This window comes from Peromyscus maniculatus, chromosome 2 (assembly GCF_049852395.1).
Source record: "Peromyscus maniculatus bairdii isolate BWxNUB_F1_BW_parent chromosome 2, HU_Pman_BW_mat_3.1, whole genome shotgun sequence".
NCBI classification, from domain to species: domain Eukaryota; kingdom Metazoa; phylum Chordata; class Mammalia; order Rodentia; family Cricetidae; genus Peromyscus; species Peromyscus maniculatus.
In genome coordinates this window covers 69,699,572-69,717,355 of record NC_134853.1, presented here as the reverse complement: position 1 = coordinate 69,717,355, position 17,784 = coordinate 69,699,572, and the positions used below count along the sequence as shown (strand labels likewise).

At 53.5% G+C, this 17,784-nt stretch overlaps 1 protein-coding gene across 1 annotated transcript in view; it reads left to right on the top strand.

Moving 5' to 3' along the window:
* Positions 1–17,489, top strand: part of Shb (SH2 domain containing adaptor protein B) — a 117,342-nt gene extending 99,853 nt beyond the window's left edge. Inside the window, exon 6 of the mRNA XM_006973710.2 lies at positions 16,666–17,489. Coding sequence (XP_006973772.3) covers positions 16,666–16,849 — 184 coding nt within the window. The 3' untranslated portion in view covers positions 16,850–17,489. The remainder of the gene's footprint in view (positions 1–16,665) is intronic.
* The last annotated feature ends 295 nt before the right edge of the window (positions 17,490–17,784 follow it).

Sequence of the window (17,784 nt, the reverse complement as noted above, 5' to 3'; positions counted from 1 at the left end):
TCTTCTCTCCCTTCATTGATTTGTATGGTGAAGGAGAGAGTTTTCAAACAGTAGGCAGGTCCGGGTCCAGCCAGGCAGGCGAGTGATTAATCTTCGTTTGTTGCTGCTGACAGCCAGGAGCAAGAAATAATAAATGTTCGCAGGGAGGGAGGGGTGAGGAGAGGCTGAGCCCTGCATCCAACAGAGGGGAGCATAGACTTCACTACCTTCTGTGGAGTCCGCGTCCAGGGCTGGGGCTCCCGTGCCGTAGAGCCTGCCTAGTGTGGTCAATCCCCAGGGCCCTAAACCAAAAGAGAGCCATGGGAGGCTCCAGAAGCCCCACTGCTTTCAAGAGGAGCCCTGCTTGGCCGGCCCTCATCAGCTGTTTGAACTCACCTCAGCTGAGTGACTTCAGTCTAGCCAGCCATCTCCCTGGTCCCCGACAGGTCTTGTGAGAACATGGAGAGCCTCTGTAATGGCAAACCTTCAAAGACGGTGAGGTGTACGCAGTGTCCAGCTTGAGCACAGTCACTACTTGTCTGGGGACCCCACATTAGCCAGCTCTGACCACAGAGCCTTGGGCTGGTCTGTGTGTCCTGTGGTCTTCTGAGCTGCTAAGTTGTAAGTAAGCGGAGGAGAGGGATGCAGGAACAGTGGTGATGAGGGCCTAGGGAGGGAGAGGAGCTCTGTCCTTGGTGAATGCAGAGAATTAGGGCAGTCCGGGGTCGAAAGGGGTTACAGCAGGCAGGAGCCTGGCAAGTTGCGCCCTCCCCAGCATAGAGGTGGCCCTCCCCTGTACCCACCTGTGCAGGCCAGGTGCTCTAGCTCTGGATCAACCTGGCTCAGGGCTCTTGACCAGCTCCCCAAGTCCCTGCATCGCAGAATGTCTGAGCCTCGGTGTTCTCTCATCTGGGCATTTGAATGAAGAGACCGTGACTAGGCATGGCTCACACAATACCCCCTGAGCAGGAGCCTTGGTGTTGATTGTTGGGCTGTCTTGTAAACTCTGGAGAGCCACAGGTTGTAAGGACAGGGACTGCCCCTAGCTGCCACACTGCTTTACAGTGGTGGCAGACTGTGTTGGGCTGGAGAGGAGGCACAGAGTCCAGCACCCATGTGGCAGCTGACAGTCCTCTGTAACCCCAGTTCCAGTGGATCTGATGCCCCCTTCTGACCCCTGTGGGACCAGACACACACATGGTGCTTGGGTGGACATGCTGGCAGAGCACCCACACACATAAAATGATGAAAATAGATCAGTCTCTAAAAGAGAAAGAGTTTGTGTGGCTGCAGCTAGAGCAAACCCTCCATTCCCGTGACAGGACGGGTCTCACAGAACGGGGTACAGCTCGGGCTGCCCTCCTGGATGGTGACAGCTTGGAGGCTCTATTGACTCTGACCTGCATTCCTGGGTGGCTGTAGGCGGCGGCTGTCTCAGGAGGTTGCCTTTCCTTTTCCTGCCCTCCAGCTCTCCCTCCGTGACCTGACACTTAGTGAATGAGAGCTTTCTCCTCACCAGAATCTCATCTGGCTCCCCTGTCCCGTGCAGCACCCCCCGGGCAGGGGTACTGAAGATGTATGTCACAGCAGAAATCTTGTGGTCTAGGGACAGAAGAAACCACGGCTCAGAGACAGGAAGCCGTTCCCCATCCCCACCCTGAACCCCAGTCAGCATTTGAGACAGGGGGGCTTGGGCTGGGGTTGAGAATGGGGCTCTCAATCTGAGAAGGACCCCTGTGCTTTCAGGGCTGCTGGAGGAAAAGACGAATGTTCTGCTCAATCAGTGTGCTTTGTGTTTTCTCCTGCTGGAAGGTGAAAGGAAGTGTGATAATTAGAACTGCAGCTCTAGGCAAAGGGACCCTCCGCACTCTTTACAGGGGGTTGGGAGAACGGTGAGTTTGAAGTGTGCAGATGGGCGACAGAACGAAAGGATGCATGGGCAGTTGTGGTTCAGAAGGAACGAGATGTGCCTGCCAGCCAGCCAGCAGACACTTGCCAGGACCTAGAGCCTGTGTGTCAACAGTCTGGGGGTAGTGAGGTAGCCAGGATAGAAAAGTCTAAGTTCAAAACACATGAGTTCAAATCCTGCATTACCCCAGGTATGTGGGCATCCCGTCGCAGTCCTGGCTCTTCCTTTGGGAAAGGATTCAGGCGGAGCCCAGTTTGGGTGCCCCGGCATAGCAGGTGAGACATGTCCAGCCGCGAAAGCTTTGGGTTACTAAAATACCACTGTGAGGTGGGACAGTGGGGACACCCAGCAGGCGCTGGGCACTTCAGTGCAGCTCTCCCTCTGTGACAGCGGCGCGAAGGGCCGGGACTGTGCTTCGTTATTGCAGATAGCAGTCGTGGGATGCCACAGCTGTGAGTGAAACTCAGATTTTAGTACAGCTGACATTCTTTCTGCCTTGCGGGGTCCCTTTGAGCAGAAGGCACCCCTTCCTTACCGCCAGGACTGTACCAGATGTTCCTAGCAGGACCCATGTCACGGATCCTCTAGTCAGTCGTGATGTGTCAAAAGCCTGCAGACATAAAGGCCCTTGGATTTAAGGTGGATTTAAGCCCCTGAAAATGGGGCTCCTCTGTCTGCTTCTTACTCCATGGAGTTTCTGCTTTCTTCTCTGAGTCCAGTCTTCAAGCCACCAGTGAGGAAGTGCACCCCATGTTCCGAGGAGGAAACCTAGGTTCAGAGAAGCTAGGAACCTGCTCCAGGCGGTGGAGCAGGGGAAGGCAAGGCAGAGTCTCCTGACCTCAGGCTCCTTTCCTTCTGGGACCCCCCCCCCCCCCCGTAGCTATTTGCTCTGACTAGATGTGGAGGTGCTGCATGGAGACTTGGGGTATCTAGTAGCAGGCCGAAGCTGGTGCCTGCTCACGGGCTGGGGTACCTCCCTAGGTTTTTTTCAGAAGCCCTTCTGCCCATGCTAGGTTGGGAGTGAAGAGCTGGCCGGCCACTTGGGCGGCAGCTGCACCAGCTCCGTGAAGGACAGGGACAGTTGGTGGGTGGCGACAGAGCAAGAAGGAAGAGGAGTAGCGCAGTTGAGGACCGTGTCCAGTTTCTGAGCAGCTAGGGGATCAGAACAGTTGGCTTTAAAGAGCGGGAACTGTCCCCCCACACACACACTCGGCTCCCTGCTTCCCTCCAGGTGTGCAGACCTGGGAGGTAGTGTGTGCGATGCCGATGCTGCCTCATACTGCCAATCCATGCCCTTTGTGCCGGGAGGTGATGGTTGTCCTCTCCCAGCCTGCTCCGTCCTCCCCTCCACCAGACACACAGTACTGTCCTTTGTTCCTCCCAGGTCTCTGCAGCATCTGAACCACCCCGATTACATTTCCAGCAGGTTTTTAATTATCTCCTATCAGCCTACCTCCATCTGTTTGTGTAGCTCAGCCACCAGGGGAGGCATTCCAACTGCCCGTCCGTCACCAGGAAGCCTCCGTGGCGTGGACACTTCCCTTTGGAGGTGCTGGCCGATCTCTCCAAACCAGAACATTTCTTTCCAATCACCCTTACACCAGCTTGTTGATATAATGTGTTTAATGAAATTTTTGCCAGAGCCACCCAGGAAATGTTTGCTTGGGACCTACAGGGAGATCCCATGCTGTAGGAGGAGAGGCCGTGAGGGCAGCTGCAGAGCATGGATGTATGAGAAAGAAGTGCCTTGGAGCCAGAAGATCAGGTGTCCCCTACAAGTGGCTTCCCGCCTCTGTGCCTCTGAGGCCTTGCATAAGGACACGGGACTTGATGGTACTGTACTCACCTGTGTGTGACCTTGAGAGGCTGCACAGGTGCAGTGGGTTACTGCAGTCTTGGTGCTGACCTCAGAGAGGGGTGTGTGGCGGAGGAGGGCTTTGTTTTTCTCAGAGCTTGGTAGACAGTTCAAAGCTTCCATAGCAAACCCCATCAACCTCAGCTAGGCATTTGGTGGATCTCAAAGCCATCGTTCCATACGGTAAAATTGCAGCTCATATACAGGATTTAACTGTTCCCTAGATCACCTACCTGGAAGTTAGAGCCAAAGGGGCTTTGCTTTACCTGGCTCAAGACTATGACAAGCTGCTGGCTGAATCTCCATGTCCCATCTCTGACTCTGCAAGGTTATGACCCTGCTGAGCCTGTGAGCACTGTCTTTCCTCCTCCTCATTTCCTCATAGATGGTCTTGGTATTTGAGGCAGATTTATAAGAGCAGACGTTGGGTTTTACAGCCCTCATCTTGGCTCCCATGGCTCAAATGCTAAAGCTGTAAAAGCACCGTTTGGCTTTGTGGAGGGGTGTGGTATGAGTGAGAACCCCCCACACACACACACACCCTGCCACCCCATGCATGCACATCCTGGCACCTGCTTGTGTCCAGACAGGTCCCCCAGTGAGCAGTCCTCGTCCCCCAAAAGAGCATTCGGCACTTTTAATCATGCATGTGCTTTTTTCCTTTGTTTCTCTCTTTTTAAGATGATTACTTCACCCAAGAGGAATAGCAGGGACGGTTGGATTTGGCAAGGCTGGCTTATTAGAAATGCTTTAAATAGAATGTCTTCTTCCCACCCCTTTTGAAAGTTTTCCTTTTGAAAATCCACATGTGGCTGATGGCCTCCGGGTGTGGGGTTCACCCTGCCACTCTCTCAGATGCTCAGGGTAGGGTGCACACACAAGTAGAAGAGGTGTGTGGAGGGGGCATTAGGAGGCTTCTGGAGGTGGTGACATTTGGACCGGGCCTTAGAGTAAATACAAAGCTTGCATCAGCCGTCCTGTTGCTGTGACCACAGTGTCTGAAAGGAATAACTGCAGATGAGGGACGGCCTATTTCGCCTCAGGGTTTCAGCCCATGACGGCAGGGATGGCTGAGTGGCTCACTGTGTGGTAGGAGAGTGTGGTGGAGGCTGCTCACGTCATTGTAGCTTAGGAAACAGAGCCAGGTAAACCAAGGCAGGTGTAAGATTCAAGATTCACTGCCAGTGACCTCCCCCCTCAGCTCAGGCCCACCCCCTAAGGTTCTTGTAGCTCCCCCCAAAAGAACAGCACCACTGGCTAGGGAGCTAGTGCTCACAGCATGAGCCTGTAGGGGACCTCAGTCCAGACTCGAACCATAACATTTGAAAGGCGGAGCCTGGGGACGCTGTCTGTTGTAGAAGCACGACAAACAAAGATGCTTAAATTGGGGATGGGAGGAGCCAGCCGTGTCTCCATCCCATCATGTGGATGGACTGGCTCTTGTAAAATGTCACCCAGCTTTCGTTTCCAGATTTACACTGGGCTGTGTAAACTCGGGGACCCTGCTTTCTAAGGTGCCTTCTTATATAAAGGAGAGGCTGCTGATACCTAAGTCATGTACTGAGATGACCCTGCATCTATCTGGGTATCTCTGTGGCTAGAGACTCTGATCGTCTTCCCCAGGGTGACCATGAAGCCACCAGAGAGAACGTGATCAGGAATGTGTCTTGTAAGTTTAGACCACTGGGCAGTCCTGCCCGGTGGTGGCCATTCACTCCCCAGAGCGTCCCACTTTGCATCTCAAGATGAGGGTCTCGGGGAAGTCAGGGATTACTCACCTAGCTGTGCTAGCCACCAGTAATCATAGTCCTGCATCCTTTCCACAATTCTCCACCACGTCTTGGCTTGCCATAGAGCAAGCAGTGTGCTACACACAGCCTTCCATGAAGAGTGAGGTATCTGCCCTGCGCCCCGAAGCCTCCTGGGGTACCTGGTCACTGCTGTTAGGAACCGACTTAGGCTGTGAACAGTGTCCCCTGAGGCAGGTGGAATGGTGCCAGGGACAATGACAAGCTTGGGACAGTGCGTGAGTTCTGACAGAGACTTGGACACCTGGACCATGAAACCTGAGCACCTAGACTGCGTGTCCCACCTCCGCAGAGCAGCATACCCCTCTGAGTTCTAGTGTTCAGGCTGTAGAGGTAATCACTTCTGTCCAGAATGGTTCCAAATCCAAAACACCATCCAGGGTTGACACTGTGGAGTTCACACTTCTAACAGTCAGTTCTGATGGTGAGTAACTGTAACTAATTACTTGCAGCCATGCTGGGGGAAAAAAACATAATTAATGTGGCCGAACCCTGGCCAAATAATAAAATGGAGGCTTTGTTGTGTATCAAGGCAGAAATCAATTTCATTAGGGAGCAAAGAGCCAGAGATTTAATTTTGAGAAAATTCTCTACTGTGAGGAAAGAGGATGTCGGTAAGCTGCCAGAATGAACGTCCAGCATGAGTGAGTTTGCCCTCCAAAAGCCCAGACAACTGAAGTGATTGTGACCTTTTGGAATTGTTTGTCAGTCTTCTGAGTGTGGCATAGGCTGTGGCTTTTGCCTGTTAGCTGTCTTGAACATGTGTCCTTTGGTTTGGAAGAGAGGCGAGAACTTTCTGCACCTAATGGCCATGGGGAGTCAGTAGAGTCCTGTTCTTTCAGACTGAGAGGAGAGAGGTGCCCTCAGGAGGTCCGCAGACCTCCACCATTAATGATGGCGTTATGTACATGCAGCCTAGCTAGGCAAGCCCACCAGCGACACCAGCACCAGCCAGGCCAATTGGGTTGTGAACACGAGCGACTACGGTGGGAAGGGAGGACACTGTGCCCAGGAGGGGCAGGTGGAGAGGAGTTGCCCCCGGTGCTCCTCTTTGGCCTTCCCAGGGTGGATGGAATGCCCGCCCAGGACCTGTTGGAACCAGAGCCTGGAGCTGCAGCTGGTAGCTGCGGCTGAGATGAGTGTGTTTCAGCTCAGTGGGGAGGGTTTGCGTTGCAGAGCTGAGGCCCGAGACCCGGAGTGGGGTATTTGCCTGGAGACTGAGCTCCTCAGTGCCCCAGGTGAGCGGCGAGAGCATGCAGTGCTCACAGGAAGCATCTGGATATCAGGCATTTTCCTCCTCAAGATGCGACTAGAAAGATGCTTCTCAAGTTTCAGTGGGTCAGAATCCTCTGAAAAACACACCAAAGACAGATTCTGGCCCAAATTGGCCCGGGGAACAGCAAGTCTGGGAAGTGTCTTCAAGGACACATCCTAAGGAAGGAACAGTCTTTGAGAACTCACTCTGCTCCTTCAGCCCTGGGGCTCTGGGTACCCCTGAGGATAGAAGGCTTTTGTTCTTTGTCTAAATAGCCATTTCTCAGCATGTGTCTAATCAGTCATTGGGCTTCAAGGTTTTAGTGGTTGGGACCTCCATGGTCATCTAGTCCCCTGTCTTCATTGTATATAGATGGGGAAACTGAGGCCTCGGAGGAGGAAGCAAGCCAGGACCCTGAACTCTGAACCCTGAGCTTAGAGAGACTACTGCCTGGTTCCCTGAAGACAGCTGCAATTTTTCCCACTGGGAATCACTGTTATGTGTCTGGGCAGCTGGCAGTCCACCATGTGCCTTTGAACTTCCAGAGAGGAGAAAACCAGCCTGAGGTTAGAGGGCTTTTGAGCCCAGGCTAACCTCAGAGACCACAGACAGTGTAGGAAGGTGGCTGCTTCCTCTCCCGCCCTCCTCTTCCTCACTTGACCTCAAAGGGCTCTGTGGCATGGGCAGATCACAGAGGGAATAGAGGGACTCAGCCCCGCCCCTTGCTGGGCCTCTCAGTGATGTCTTCTTTCTGAGAAGCTGTGAATACAGTGGGCTCCAGCTCCCACCTTTTGGAGGGTCTTTAAGAGGAAGAGAGAGGGATGATGAAATATCAGATAGAGAAACCTAGCCGACCAGAAGAAAGACAGAAACCCAGGATAGCTTAGGGAAGGCCTGGATCAATACCCAACAGCCTCGTCCTTTATTGAAAAGGGCTTTTTATAATATGCCAAGAGAAGGGGGAAAAGAACTGTCCCTTGCAAGATCAAAGCACACCATACAGCCAAGTGTAGACCCTTCCGAACACCTGGTAAACACACCCATGGTCAATTCATCTTGTTACACAGCCCGGTTGGGTAAAGCAAGCCCAGACCCTGAGAAAGTTCTCACTGGAAAGCCTCTATGGGCTCCCACACTAGAGGTCATGTTTACTGATAGACTGTGTTTATTAATAGAGAGACTTATCCTCTTTGGCTTTTTGAAATAGGATTTCAGGTCACCTGGGTTGGCCTTAAACTTATTGGCTAGCCCAGGCTAGCCTCAAAATCCAGATCCTCCTGCCTCTGCTCCCCAAATGTTGGGGTTCTAGGAGTTCCCACCACACCCTGCTTTTCTCCTCCTCCTATCCTCATGGGGACCCCTCACATAGCAGTGTGGGTTTGGTTGTTTTTGCAGTATGGGAGGCTGGACCTCAGGCCTCAGGCCTGCGAGGCAGGTGCTCTATAACTGAACTACACCTTTCTGTTTATATTTTCACACAGGCTCTTGAAGTTACCTAGGGTGACCTTAAACTCACTCTAACCCAGGCTGTCCTTGAACTTGCAGTTCTCCTGTCTAGACCTACCAGACAGCTGGGATTACAGGCCTGAGCTACCAGCTGGGTGGAAACAGTATACTTTAGAGTGCCATGAAACATCTCTGGATGTGGGGAAGTGAATCTCAGGCCAGTGTCACCTGCTCTGCCCACTGATACACAGTGACAAAGCTGGGTCCATTACCCAGGCCTCCCTACTAAGTAGGGGGCTGCAGCCAGAGCGCAGCTTGGCCATCGTGAGTTTGAGGTTGCCAGTTTGGCCATGAACAGCAGACCAGACAGGCTTGGAGGGGACATGCTGGTTCTGGGCCCAGATAGACGAGCCAGCAGACAGACCAGATGGGCAGCAGTTGTGGGGCAGTTTCTGCCCAGCAGGGGAAGTGAGACCCATATTGGGGGCCCAGCCTTGGGCCCTGCATTTGCACCAGAAGAGACCCTGCCTGCTCTTCATCTGCCAGCTCAGACCTCAAAACCTCAGGACAGCCCTTAAACAGGTAGTGAGAACCCCTTTGCTCAGATCAAAGAGTGAGCATAAAGGGGCGTGGCTCGGGGAGGTAGCATGAGCCTCAGACCCAGGGCGGTCTGGCCTAGGGCCCTGGGTGGTATCCATCCTTGTCTCCCAAGTGTAGTAGCTCTCAAGCCCAGGAGTGTCTTCCCTCCTGTGAGATACGGTCTCTGAAATTTGGTTATGGGAATTGAAAGGATAGGCGCCAGGCTCAGTCTTGGAAGTAGTCTAGAAGCCCGGGGAACCAGGCCGTTTGGCAGGTCCTGTGTTATGTCTTGAGCCTTTACCAAGGAGCCAGATGGCCTTGCCTTAGCCAAGCGGTCACATTTGTTTATCCTGCAAGTGTCTGGGAGGACAGCGAGGTGTGATTCCTGTGCTGGTGACTGAGGAGGAGTGTGGCTTTGCGCTTGACACTATTGACATTCTAGGCTGGGTTCTGTTTTGTGTGTTACTGTCCACTTAGAATCATCCTTGGCTCCCTACTAGACGCTAAGCCCTGGATTGCCCAGACGTTGCCAAATCGGAGCAGCGGGGGTGATGGGCCCAGTTGAGAGCCTCCATCTCCTAAGGAGAATGTGGTCTGAGAGAGGCCTGTCCATTTGTCTTGAGTGGATTCTGTCCATCTCATTTGGCCCAGGTTCATGACTCCTGCTTTAGGCTGTGTCTGTCTCCAAGGCCAGAGTGTCCCCATTCGTCCCTACCCCCACCGGGCAGCGTGTCTCTCACTGGCTTGAGAACATCAGTGGAAGCATGTCCTCCACCTTTTGCAGAGGGTCCCTGAAGCCCAGAGGCCGGGGCTGTCCTATGGCCCCAGTGGGATCAGAGGCTGAACAAGATCTGTGACTTCAGTCGGGGCTTGGACTGGTGCCGGCCGCCACTGTCAGCCCTGCTGCAGCTTTTGTGTGTTCACACATGAGACGGGACGGGTGGGACACTGACCCAGGAGGGACACCTGCCAAACCCACGCGAGGCTCACTCCTGCCCAAGTCTTGTCGTTCACAGCTGCTAGCCTGACCCTTGGTGTGGGTTTTTCCCGAAGAAAATTGTCCTTAATGATCTCGTCTTGCTCTGCCTCCTCTCTGTGGCTGAGAGCAAGCCTTCACCTCTGCATTGATGCATCATGATTTACAGAAGGCTGGTCCTCTGGACTGTGGCTGAGAGCTGGAGGAAGGCTGGTCCCTGCTAGTGCCTTTACTGAAAGTGTAATGATTTGGCTATAAATCACATTGTTGGGCTCAGCAGGGATTACATGTAGACATGGTTCCCCGCTTGTCACTGTGAAGGCTCTTTGGAGGTGGTGGGCTGCAGGTGTCACCCTCTATGTAGTCCTGTCAGCCGATTCTGTCCCGCCAGCTCTTGGGACTGCTAGGACCGCTCTGTTGGAAGGGTCTTGGGCCCCTAGCTTGTGTGCTTGGACAGCAAAGGACGCCTGTTCTGCTCACACAGCCCGGGGAGCTCCGGGGTCCGTGCCCTGTGACCCAGAAGATTGCTTCTCTCTCACGTAGGCATTTGTTTTTCACATGCAGCAAGCATCTACAGCTCGTGCCAGTCCACTGCCTATCTTTGTCAGGAATCAAGAGAATAGTCAGGATCTCCTCGGGCACCTCAGGTGATCGGGCCCTGGGCAGCACTGCCTTCAATAGTGACCACACCTCTAATTCCCAGCACTGCTCAAATTTGAGGCTCACCTAGGCTACATAACAAGACCCTGTCTGGGGGGGGGGGGGTGTCTAAACAGGCTTTCTCTGGGTACCTTGCTGTTTTGGAACTCGCTCTGTAGATCCAACTGGCCTTGAACTCAGAGATCTGCCTGCCTCTGCCTACCAAGTGCTGGCATTAAACATGTGTATCACTGCCAGTCAGCTGTTTTTATTTTTATGTGCATTGGTGTTTTGTGTGTCTGTGTGAGGGTGTCAGATTCCCTGGAACTGGAGTTACAGACAGCTGTGAGCTGCCATGTGGATGCTGGGAATTGAACCTGGGTCCTCTGAAAAAGTAGCCAGTTCTCATAACCACTGAGCCATCTCTCTAGCCCCGTGACTCTGTTCCCCACCTAACCCCTCCACCCCCGACAGGGTTTCTCTGTGTAACAGCTCTGGCCGCCCTGGATCTTAGTTTGTAGGACCAGGCTGGCCTCAAACGCACATCCCAGGTGCTGGGATTAAAAGTGTGAGCCACCACCACCTAGCAAAGACCCTGTCTTTAAAAAAATAAAATAAAAACCAAAACCAAAAAAGGTGGCCAAGAAGTTTTGGAAGGTGGCCATAGAGAAATCACCCTAGTGATCACCGTGACTCCCCATGGGGTAGAACTCTCCCTCCTCCCAAAACCTGAGATCATATCTACTGAATGCTCTCTGATTATCTTGTCACAAGGGCCAGTCTCAAGTGTCACCAGGAGAGATAAAAGGCTTACTCCTTCTTCAGCAGTTCCCGTTAACTGACTTTCTCCACCCAGAAGTTAAGGCTACTATGGTTGCTATGAGGGTGTATAAACCCCCACAGAACAGCCATACAGTGGATGATGGTGATACTGTACTCTTAGGTCACCTGGCGGAACATGTGCCTTGCTGGAACACCTGCTTCCCAGATGTGAGGAGAGTTTCCCTAGGGATGCATTCTCAGCACCATGTCCCTCAAGGTCCAAGTAGGTAGGGATATCTGGGTTTACCTTCATAAAATCTAAGCGCTTTGGGAGGCAGGAAGATCATGAGTTCAAAGCCAGCCTGGGCTCCGTACCAGGACCTTGTTTGGAAGGGTGAGAGGGGAGTAGAGGTCTGAGTTGGAAAGCCGGCTAAAGGTAGGGGTTATGCCGGAGACCGCCAGCTCTGCAGCGGTTCTGTGGCTGTGGAGGACTTGGCCATGGTTAGCTTCCAAGCCAGTCTTGTCTCCCAGCGTCACAGAATGGGGCTTGTCTTTAGAGCAGGACCTTGCTCCCCATCAGTTTAGCACAACTGTCCTTGTCCGTCGTGGGCAGCTGGTCTGTCCTGTATGCTCAACACAGCCTGCGCTCTCAGGCCTCGAAGCATAGCCCTTCCTCTGTGGTGGAGGCCAGGCTAGGCACCCTCCACCTCCCTCAGTTGCTGAGTGTATTTCAAATGCATGGCTACACCCTTCAGGAAGACAGAATTTAGGGACGAAACCGGTCTTAGATTTGTGGTTCATGCATATGCATGTGAACCCTGAAAAGGGCAGTGGCCAGCTCAGGAACCCCAGGTGTGAGTTCTGAACGCCAAGGAAGGAATCTGACCTACTGTAGAAAATGTCATGCCTTGAAAGGCATGGATCTTTGTACCCACCTTGCAGGATTGCTCCTCTGAGAGCACCCTCCACCCCACCCCTGCCCCAGCCTTGCTGGGCTCACTCTCCAACCTGCCCTCCAGAGTTTCCCGCTGGCAAGGAGTCAGGGCCTCGGTTCCTTGCTCTAGAAAGACCCTAACTGGGCAGCCAGTGGAGCAAGGATGGCATGCCTGGAATGCCTTGACTGCAGGCTGGGCGGGTGCTAGGAGCCCAGAGCAGGGAAGCGTCACAGTCAGCAGACAGGCTTGCCGACTGGGTTCCACAAAGCTTAGGGCAAACACCCACCTGGACCCATCCGATTGGGCGACTGGTCAGAGAAGACGAGGTCACAGTAGAAGCTGCAGGTCCTGGGTGCCAGGCTGAGAAGGGCACTCAGGCTGCCGAGTCCAAGAGACATAGGTGTGAGGCCAGCATGGTTGAAGACATCTAATTAGCAGTTGAGAGTTGGGCCATCTTTGACTACATAGCAAGCCTGAGGCCAGCCTGGGCTATGTCCCTGGAGGAAGAGAGAAAGGAAGGGTTCAGATCTAAATCCTGGCCCTATCTTTTCTGAGCCTCAGTTTCCCCATCTGCGAGTGATGCGAGATGTGTAAGCTTAGCTCTCTTTCTGGTAGGGGTTTAAGGTCTACAATCCTGAGTCTGAATTGCCAGTGGGAGCTGTGGATGGGCCACCGCTGAAGGACGACCGTGGGAAGCGCTTGGCCCAGGGAAGCAGCCTTCAGGGCAGGGTGGAGCAGAAACCCCTTCTGTGCGGATTCCTGTGGCCTGTCTTGTCATGCTAGTCCCAGGGGGCCATTTCCTCCTTCCTCCCACATAAATATTATATGCAAGTGTTTTTAAGTCATTTCATCATGAAAAGAAACGATTTAACATAACTATTACCCAGGATTCTTCATGAAATATGCATCAAGCAATTAGGTCTAAAAGCGAGAGGTGAGGCCTCGCACCCTGGCTCAGCGGCGGGCAGCTGTGGGCTGAGTGATGTTTTATTAAAGCTCATGATGAGGAGGCGAGGTGGGGCCTGTTATTAGGCCAGCACACACCAGGCATGCTTGCTAATCCTGGCGACAGTGACAAGGAGGTGCTTTTTGTGATGGTAATGAGTGATCTAAGTGCCCTGACAGCCCCAGCATCCCACCACCCTGGGCCTTACAAGACTCATTAGACAGGTCACCCACCAGAAACACCCCTAATTGTGACTTCGCTCTCACAAGATGTCCTATCAAAGGAGACAGAGCCAACAAAGAAACAGTGGGCAGGAGCCTGGCAGAGCTCCCTGGGCAAGGTTCTGTCCCAGAACCACCATGCCTTGAAGAGGAGGGTAGAAGCAGGCTTTGCCTAGAGCCCACTCACCTGGCCCTGAACGGAAGCACAGAGCTCTGGTGGCATCTGAAGCCCCTTGCCGGGTGCCTCTCTGGCCTGTTTGCTCCAGGGTATCAAAGGGTGAGTGCACAGTGACTACAGGCTATTTCTCACTAACCATCTCGTCATGAGCAGCCACAGCCTCCCTGTGCACACCCGTGATCTGATGCACCCTCTGGTCCCCACAGGGGTTTGATTTCTGTTGCTGTGATAATACCCTGCCCAGGCTGGGTATGTTCGTACACACCTTTGATCCCACTGCTAGGAAGACAAAGACGGGCAGATCTCTGAGTTCGAGGCCATCCTTACCTTCATAGCAAGCTCAAAGCCAGCCAGGGCTACACAGTAAGAACCTGCTGCAGAAGAGAAGAAAAGAAACCCAGACAAAAGCGACTCGGGAAGGAGGGTTTATTTGACTAATAATTCCGGATTCCAGTTCATCATTGAGGGAATCTCCAGGCAGGAACTTAAGACAGCTGATCATACCACATCCACAGTCAAGAGCAGAGAACCAGTAAACAATCCAGACACACACGCACCTGACCTGCCTACAGGCCAACCTGATCCAGACAATTCTCCCAATGAAATGTCCCTGGTGATTCCAGGTTATGTCAAGGAGACAGTAAAAACAAACCGGGACACCTGCTGCCTATTTGTGTAGTGTTACAAGTTACGGTAAAACCACCCCTCGTTGGCACCCTTAAATCTCTTATGACCAGCCAGGCTGTGATACCACCCTGTACTTGTGTGTGTGTGGGGGGGGGGGGGGTGTGAGTGGGTGGGTGGGTGGGTGCGCGCCCACACACAAGGTGTCACATGACCTTGAAGTGACTGAAGAGCCAAGAACCTCTTGGGGTCAGGTCACCATCTTGTCTTCATGGCCAGGAGCTTCACTGGTTGGGACAGGCCGTTCCCAGTTCCTGGGGCAGTTTTTTTTTTTTTTTTATGTGTGGTCTTCCACCCCGCCCCTCTGGTCTCTGACCTGCCATTGCCTGGACGCTCTGTGTGGAGAGGGCATCACTTAGGCCCTCCTGCCGCTCCTGCTACCGTGCCTGGCTTCATGTGGAGCACTAAAGGTCTGGAGAGGATTCTGGGAGAGGCCCCCCGAGAGAAGTGGGCCTCGCTACTGATTGCTGTGGTGACTTCCAGTCCCCTGTGTGCGCAGGAAGAGCAGGGGGCAGTCCCCTGTCCACTGCCTGGGAATGGAGGCGTGCCTTCCTCCACCTGTAACTGCTAGAAAGCCGTTACCGCCCTGGCTGCCTCCTGGACAGCACCAGAATCCAGTGTGGAAGTCTCATGTTAACCCTCAACCTTAGGAGCTCCTTGCCCTGCCCTGACCCCTGGGAGTGTGGGGAGCTGTGATGTCAGCCTCTAAGAGCTGCTGCTGCCCTCTGTCTTACAGGTCCTCTGCCCTGCTCCCTCGGGTGTGAGTGTGGAAGGTCACAGAGCTAGGTTGCTTGTGCACTCGGCACCCCTCACCAGCACCCCCAGAGGAGAGTGATGACTCATCGTCACACATCCTTGCTTACCAGCCAGGCTTCTTGGACATCTTCCGGGTGTCACTGCCGCTCCAGGTCCTTTCCAGGCTGGCTGGTATTTGCGGGCTCCACGTCATGCCGGGGCACAAGTCCTTGGGCACCCTGGGCTTTGTTTTCTGTGTGACATCTGGCTTTTCCAGGTGTCTGAGCCAGCGCTCCACACAGCACCTCCTCCAGCAGGAGATGATTCTCGGGTGTGGTGACCCTTCGCTTCAGAGCAGAGCTTGCCACAGGCTCTGTAATTAGAACATCACAGCCTTAAAACTCTTGATTTAAATTTCAGTTCTTCACCAGAATTAGTCTCTCTCGAAATGTAATTGCTCTCTGAACGATTTCCTTTAAGCCCAGGGTGACATCTCTAAATACATTATTATGCGCAGATGTATCGCTTGGTGCCTGCCCGTCATTAAGTATTTCTTCTACCCATTTGGAGAAAATAGCAGGTTTTGGGGGGCCCACTCTACCCAGAGGACAGATCAGGTTTCAGACCCCCATTGGAATATAGAAACCAGAAAGGGAACTGGGGCTCAGGAAGGCCACAGCCCCCAGAGTCCACATGGGGCGCTTGGCTTCCCTAGGTGGCCCTGGCTGCTGGGTCCCTAGGGCTGTTCACAAGTTGCCAGGCCCTGAGATAGTGGCACACGCCCAATCAGAAACCTCGGGTTTCTAACACGTGACAGACACTGGGTGTAAATTGCACAGTGCCACAGGAATGGGCGCAGGCCAGGTTTGGGTGAATGAGCAGGAAGTGGCAGCCTGCACACAGGGTGATGGAGGCCTGTGTGAGCCAGAGTGTGACTGGAGCCTGGGACCTCTAATAGGAGAGGGCTTCTGTGACACAATATGCCAACAGCTGTGACAGTGGCCTTCATCCTCCACAAGCCGTACCCACCTGGCATAATGATAGAGTGCAGGCTGGGATGGGCCAGGGCACGTGGGCTCCCAGCAGTTGAAATCTGCCATTGCTTCTCCTTCAATTTCTTCAAGATGTTCTGGACAGATCTGAAACGGGGGTGGGGTGTGGGGGGGCACTGAGACCTGGCCCTGCTCTTCCATAGGCTCTTGGGGAAACTGAGTGTTGAAGAGGGATGTGGGGGTGGGCATGTGTTGCCACAGCTTAGAAAGTCAAGTGCAGATAGAGGCCGCATTGTCTTCAGGCCATTGGTGTGAGCGAAGGAACTCTGGCTTGGGGTGCCTGGGAGACTGCTGGCAAAGAGCAGTTACCAACCCTGCTTGGTAGACAGCAAACATTCTGCCCACATTCCATTGACTGTATAGCTTGTCACGTGGCTAACTGTGCCCAAGGGAAGCTGGGAAGTGTAGTTTCTGACTGAGTCGGCCCTTCCCTGAGAACAGTTATCCTCTACCTAAGAGAAGAACAGTTTGTCTGCTCTTGGCTACCTACCCCACTGGCCAAGGCTGCCTCTCAGTTTGGGACATCTTGTATACCTACCTGCAAGGTCTAAACAGGTCCCTGCAGATGGGCTGGGTTTTTGCCCACCCCACCCCCAGTCCCCAGAACCTTCCAGATACAGTCTTGACGTAAGCAAGCAGCTCCCTGACAGTCCCCTCACCTCTCAGGCACCGTGCACACCCTCTGACATCTGTGTTTCGTTCACAGGAGCAACCAGGGCTTTATGCACATGAAACTGGCCAAGACCAAAGAGAAGTATGTTCTGGGTCAGAACAGCCCCCCTTTTGACAGTGTCCCGGAAGTCATCCACTACTACACCACCAGGAAGCTACCCATCAAAGGGGCGGAGCACTTGTCCCTCCTTTACCCAGTGGCTGTGCGGACTCTGTGAAAGGACCAGCCTCGCCCTGCTCTGTGACCAAGCCTGATACCTGGAGGAGCCGGCAGGGCACCGGCCAGCTCTCTGTGTTGCCGGCAGTGCCCAGTGTGTGTCGTGTGTATGGTACTAGCACACCACTGCATGTCTTAGAATGCTGTTGTCACTTACAGGGTTGCAGACGGCCTGGATGAAGAGGGACAGCCTGCTGCCACACCACCCCAGCCCCTGCCCCACCCCCTCCTCGAGTTTCTGTGAATTAAAATATTTGCAATCCAAAGAGATGCCTTCCAGGGTGAACAAAGACGGAGCTGCCCCAGTGGTGGGTGGGGCCCAGCAGTGGGCGGGGCCCAGCCCTGGCCCGCATCTCTTTGTTCTCCAGGTGTCCGGAACTCACCTGGGTATGGACGAGGTCTTCCCGTTGGTGCTGGGAGCCCAGGAGGCCCTGGGAGCCACCCCTCTGGTACATGTGTGCGTCTCTGGGTATGCATATGGAGTGTAAACACACAAGAGACCATGTCATAAACCAGAGGAAGCTCCATCTACTTTTAGATGTACACTCTGTAATCGTTAGATGTCAAGGAACCATTGTGCAGTCGAAGAGGATGCAATTATTTATGAATAGGGTGTGTAAATAAAATAGTCATTTAATATATATTACTAGCCCTTTTTAAATTTTTTTAAACGTGTATCTCAGAGGGTCTCTGCAAGAGAGAAATGCCGGCCTGCTGGTTTTAATTCCTAAGCAAGATGTGTTTTCTGAACTTGGCTTACTGGCATGGCAGGCCCTGTGGAGGAGAATGGAGAGCTCCAGTCAGGTCTTGGCAACTTTCTGGGCACCTGAGTGACCGCTGTAGGAACCGGACCTCAGCGGGAGGAACAGTGTGGCCAGAGGAACGGGTCAGCCTGCGAATGTGCCCCAGACCCTGCATTGAGTCTCTAGCCATGGA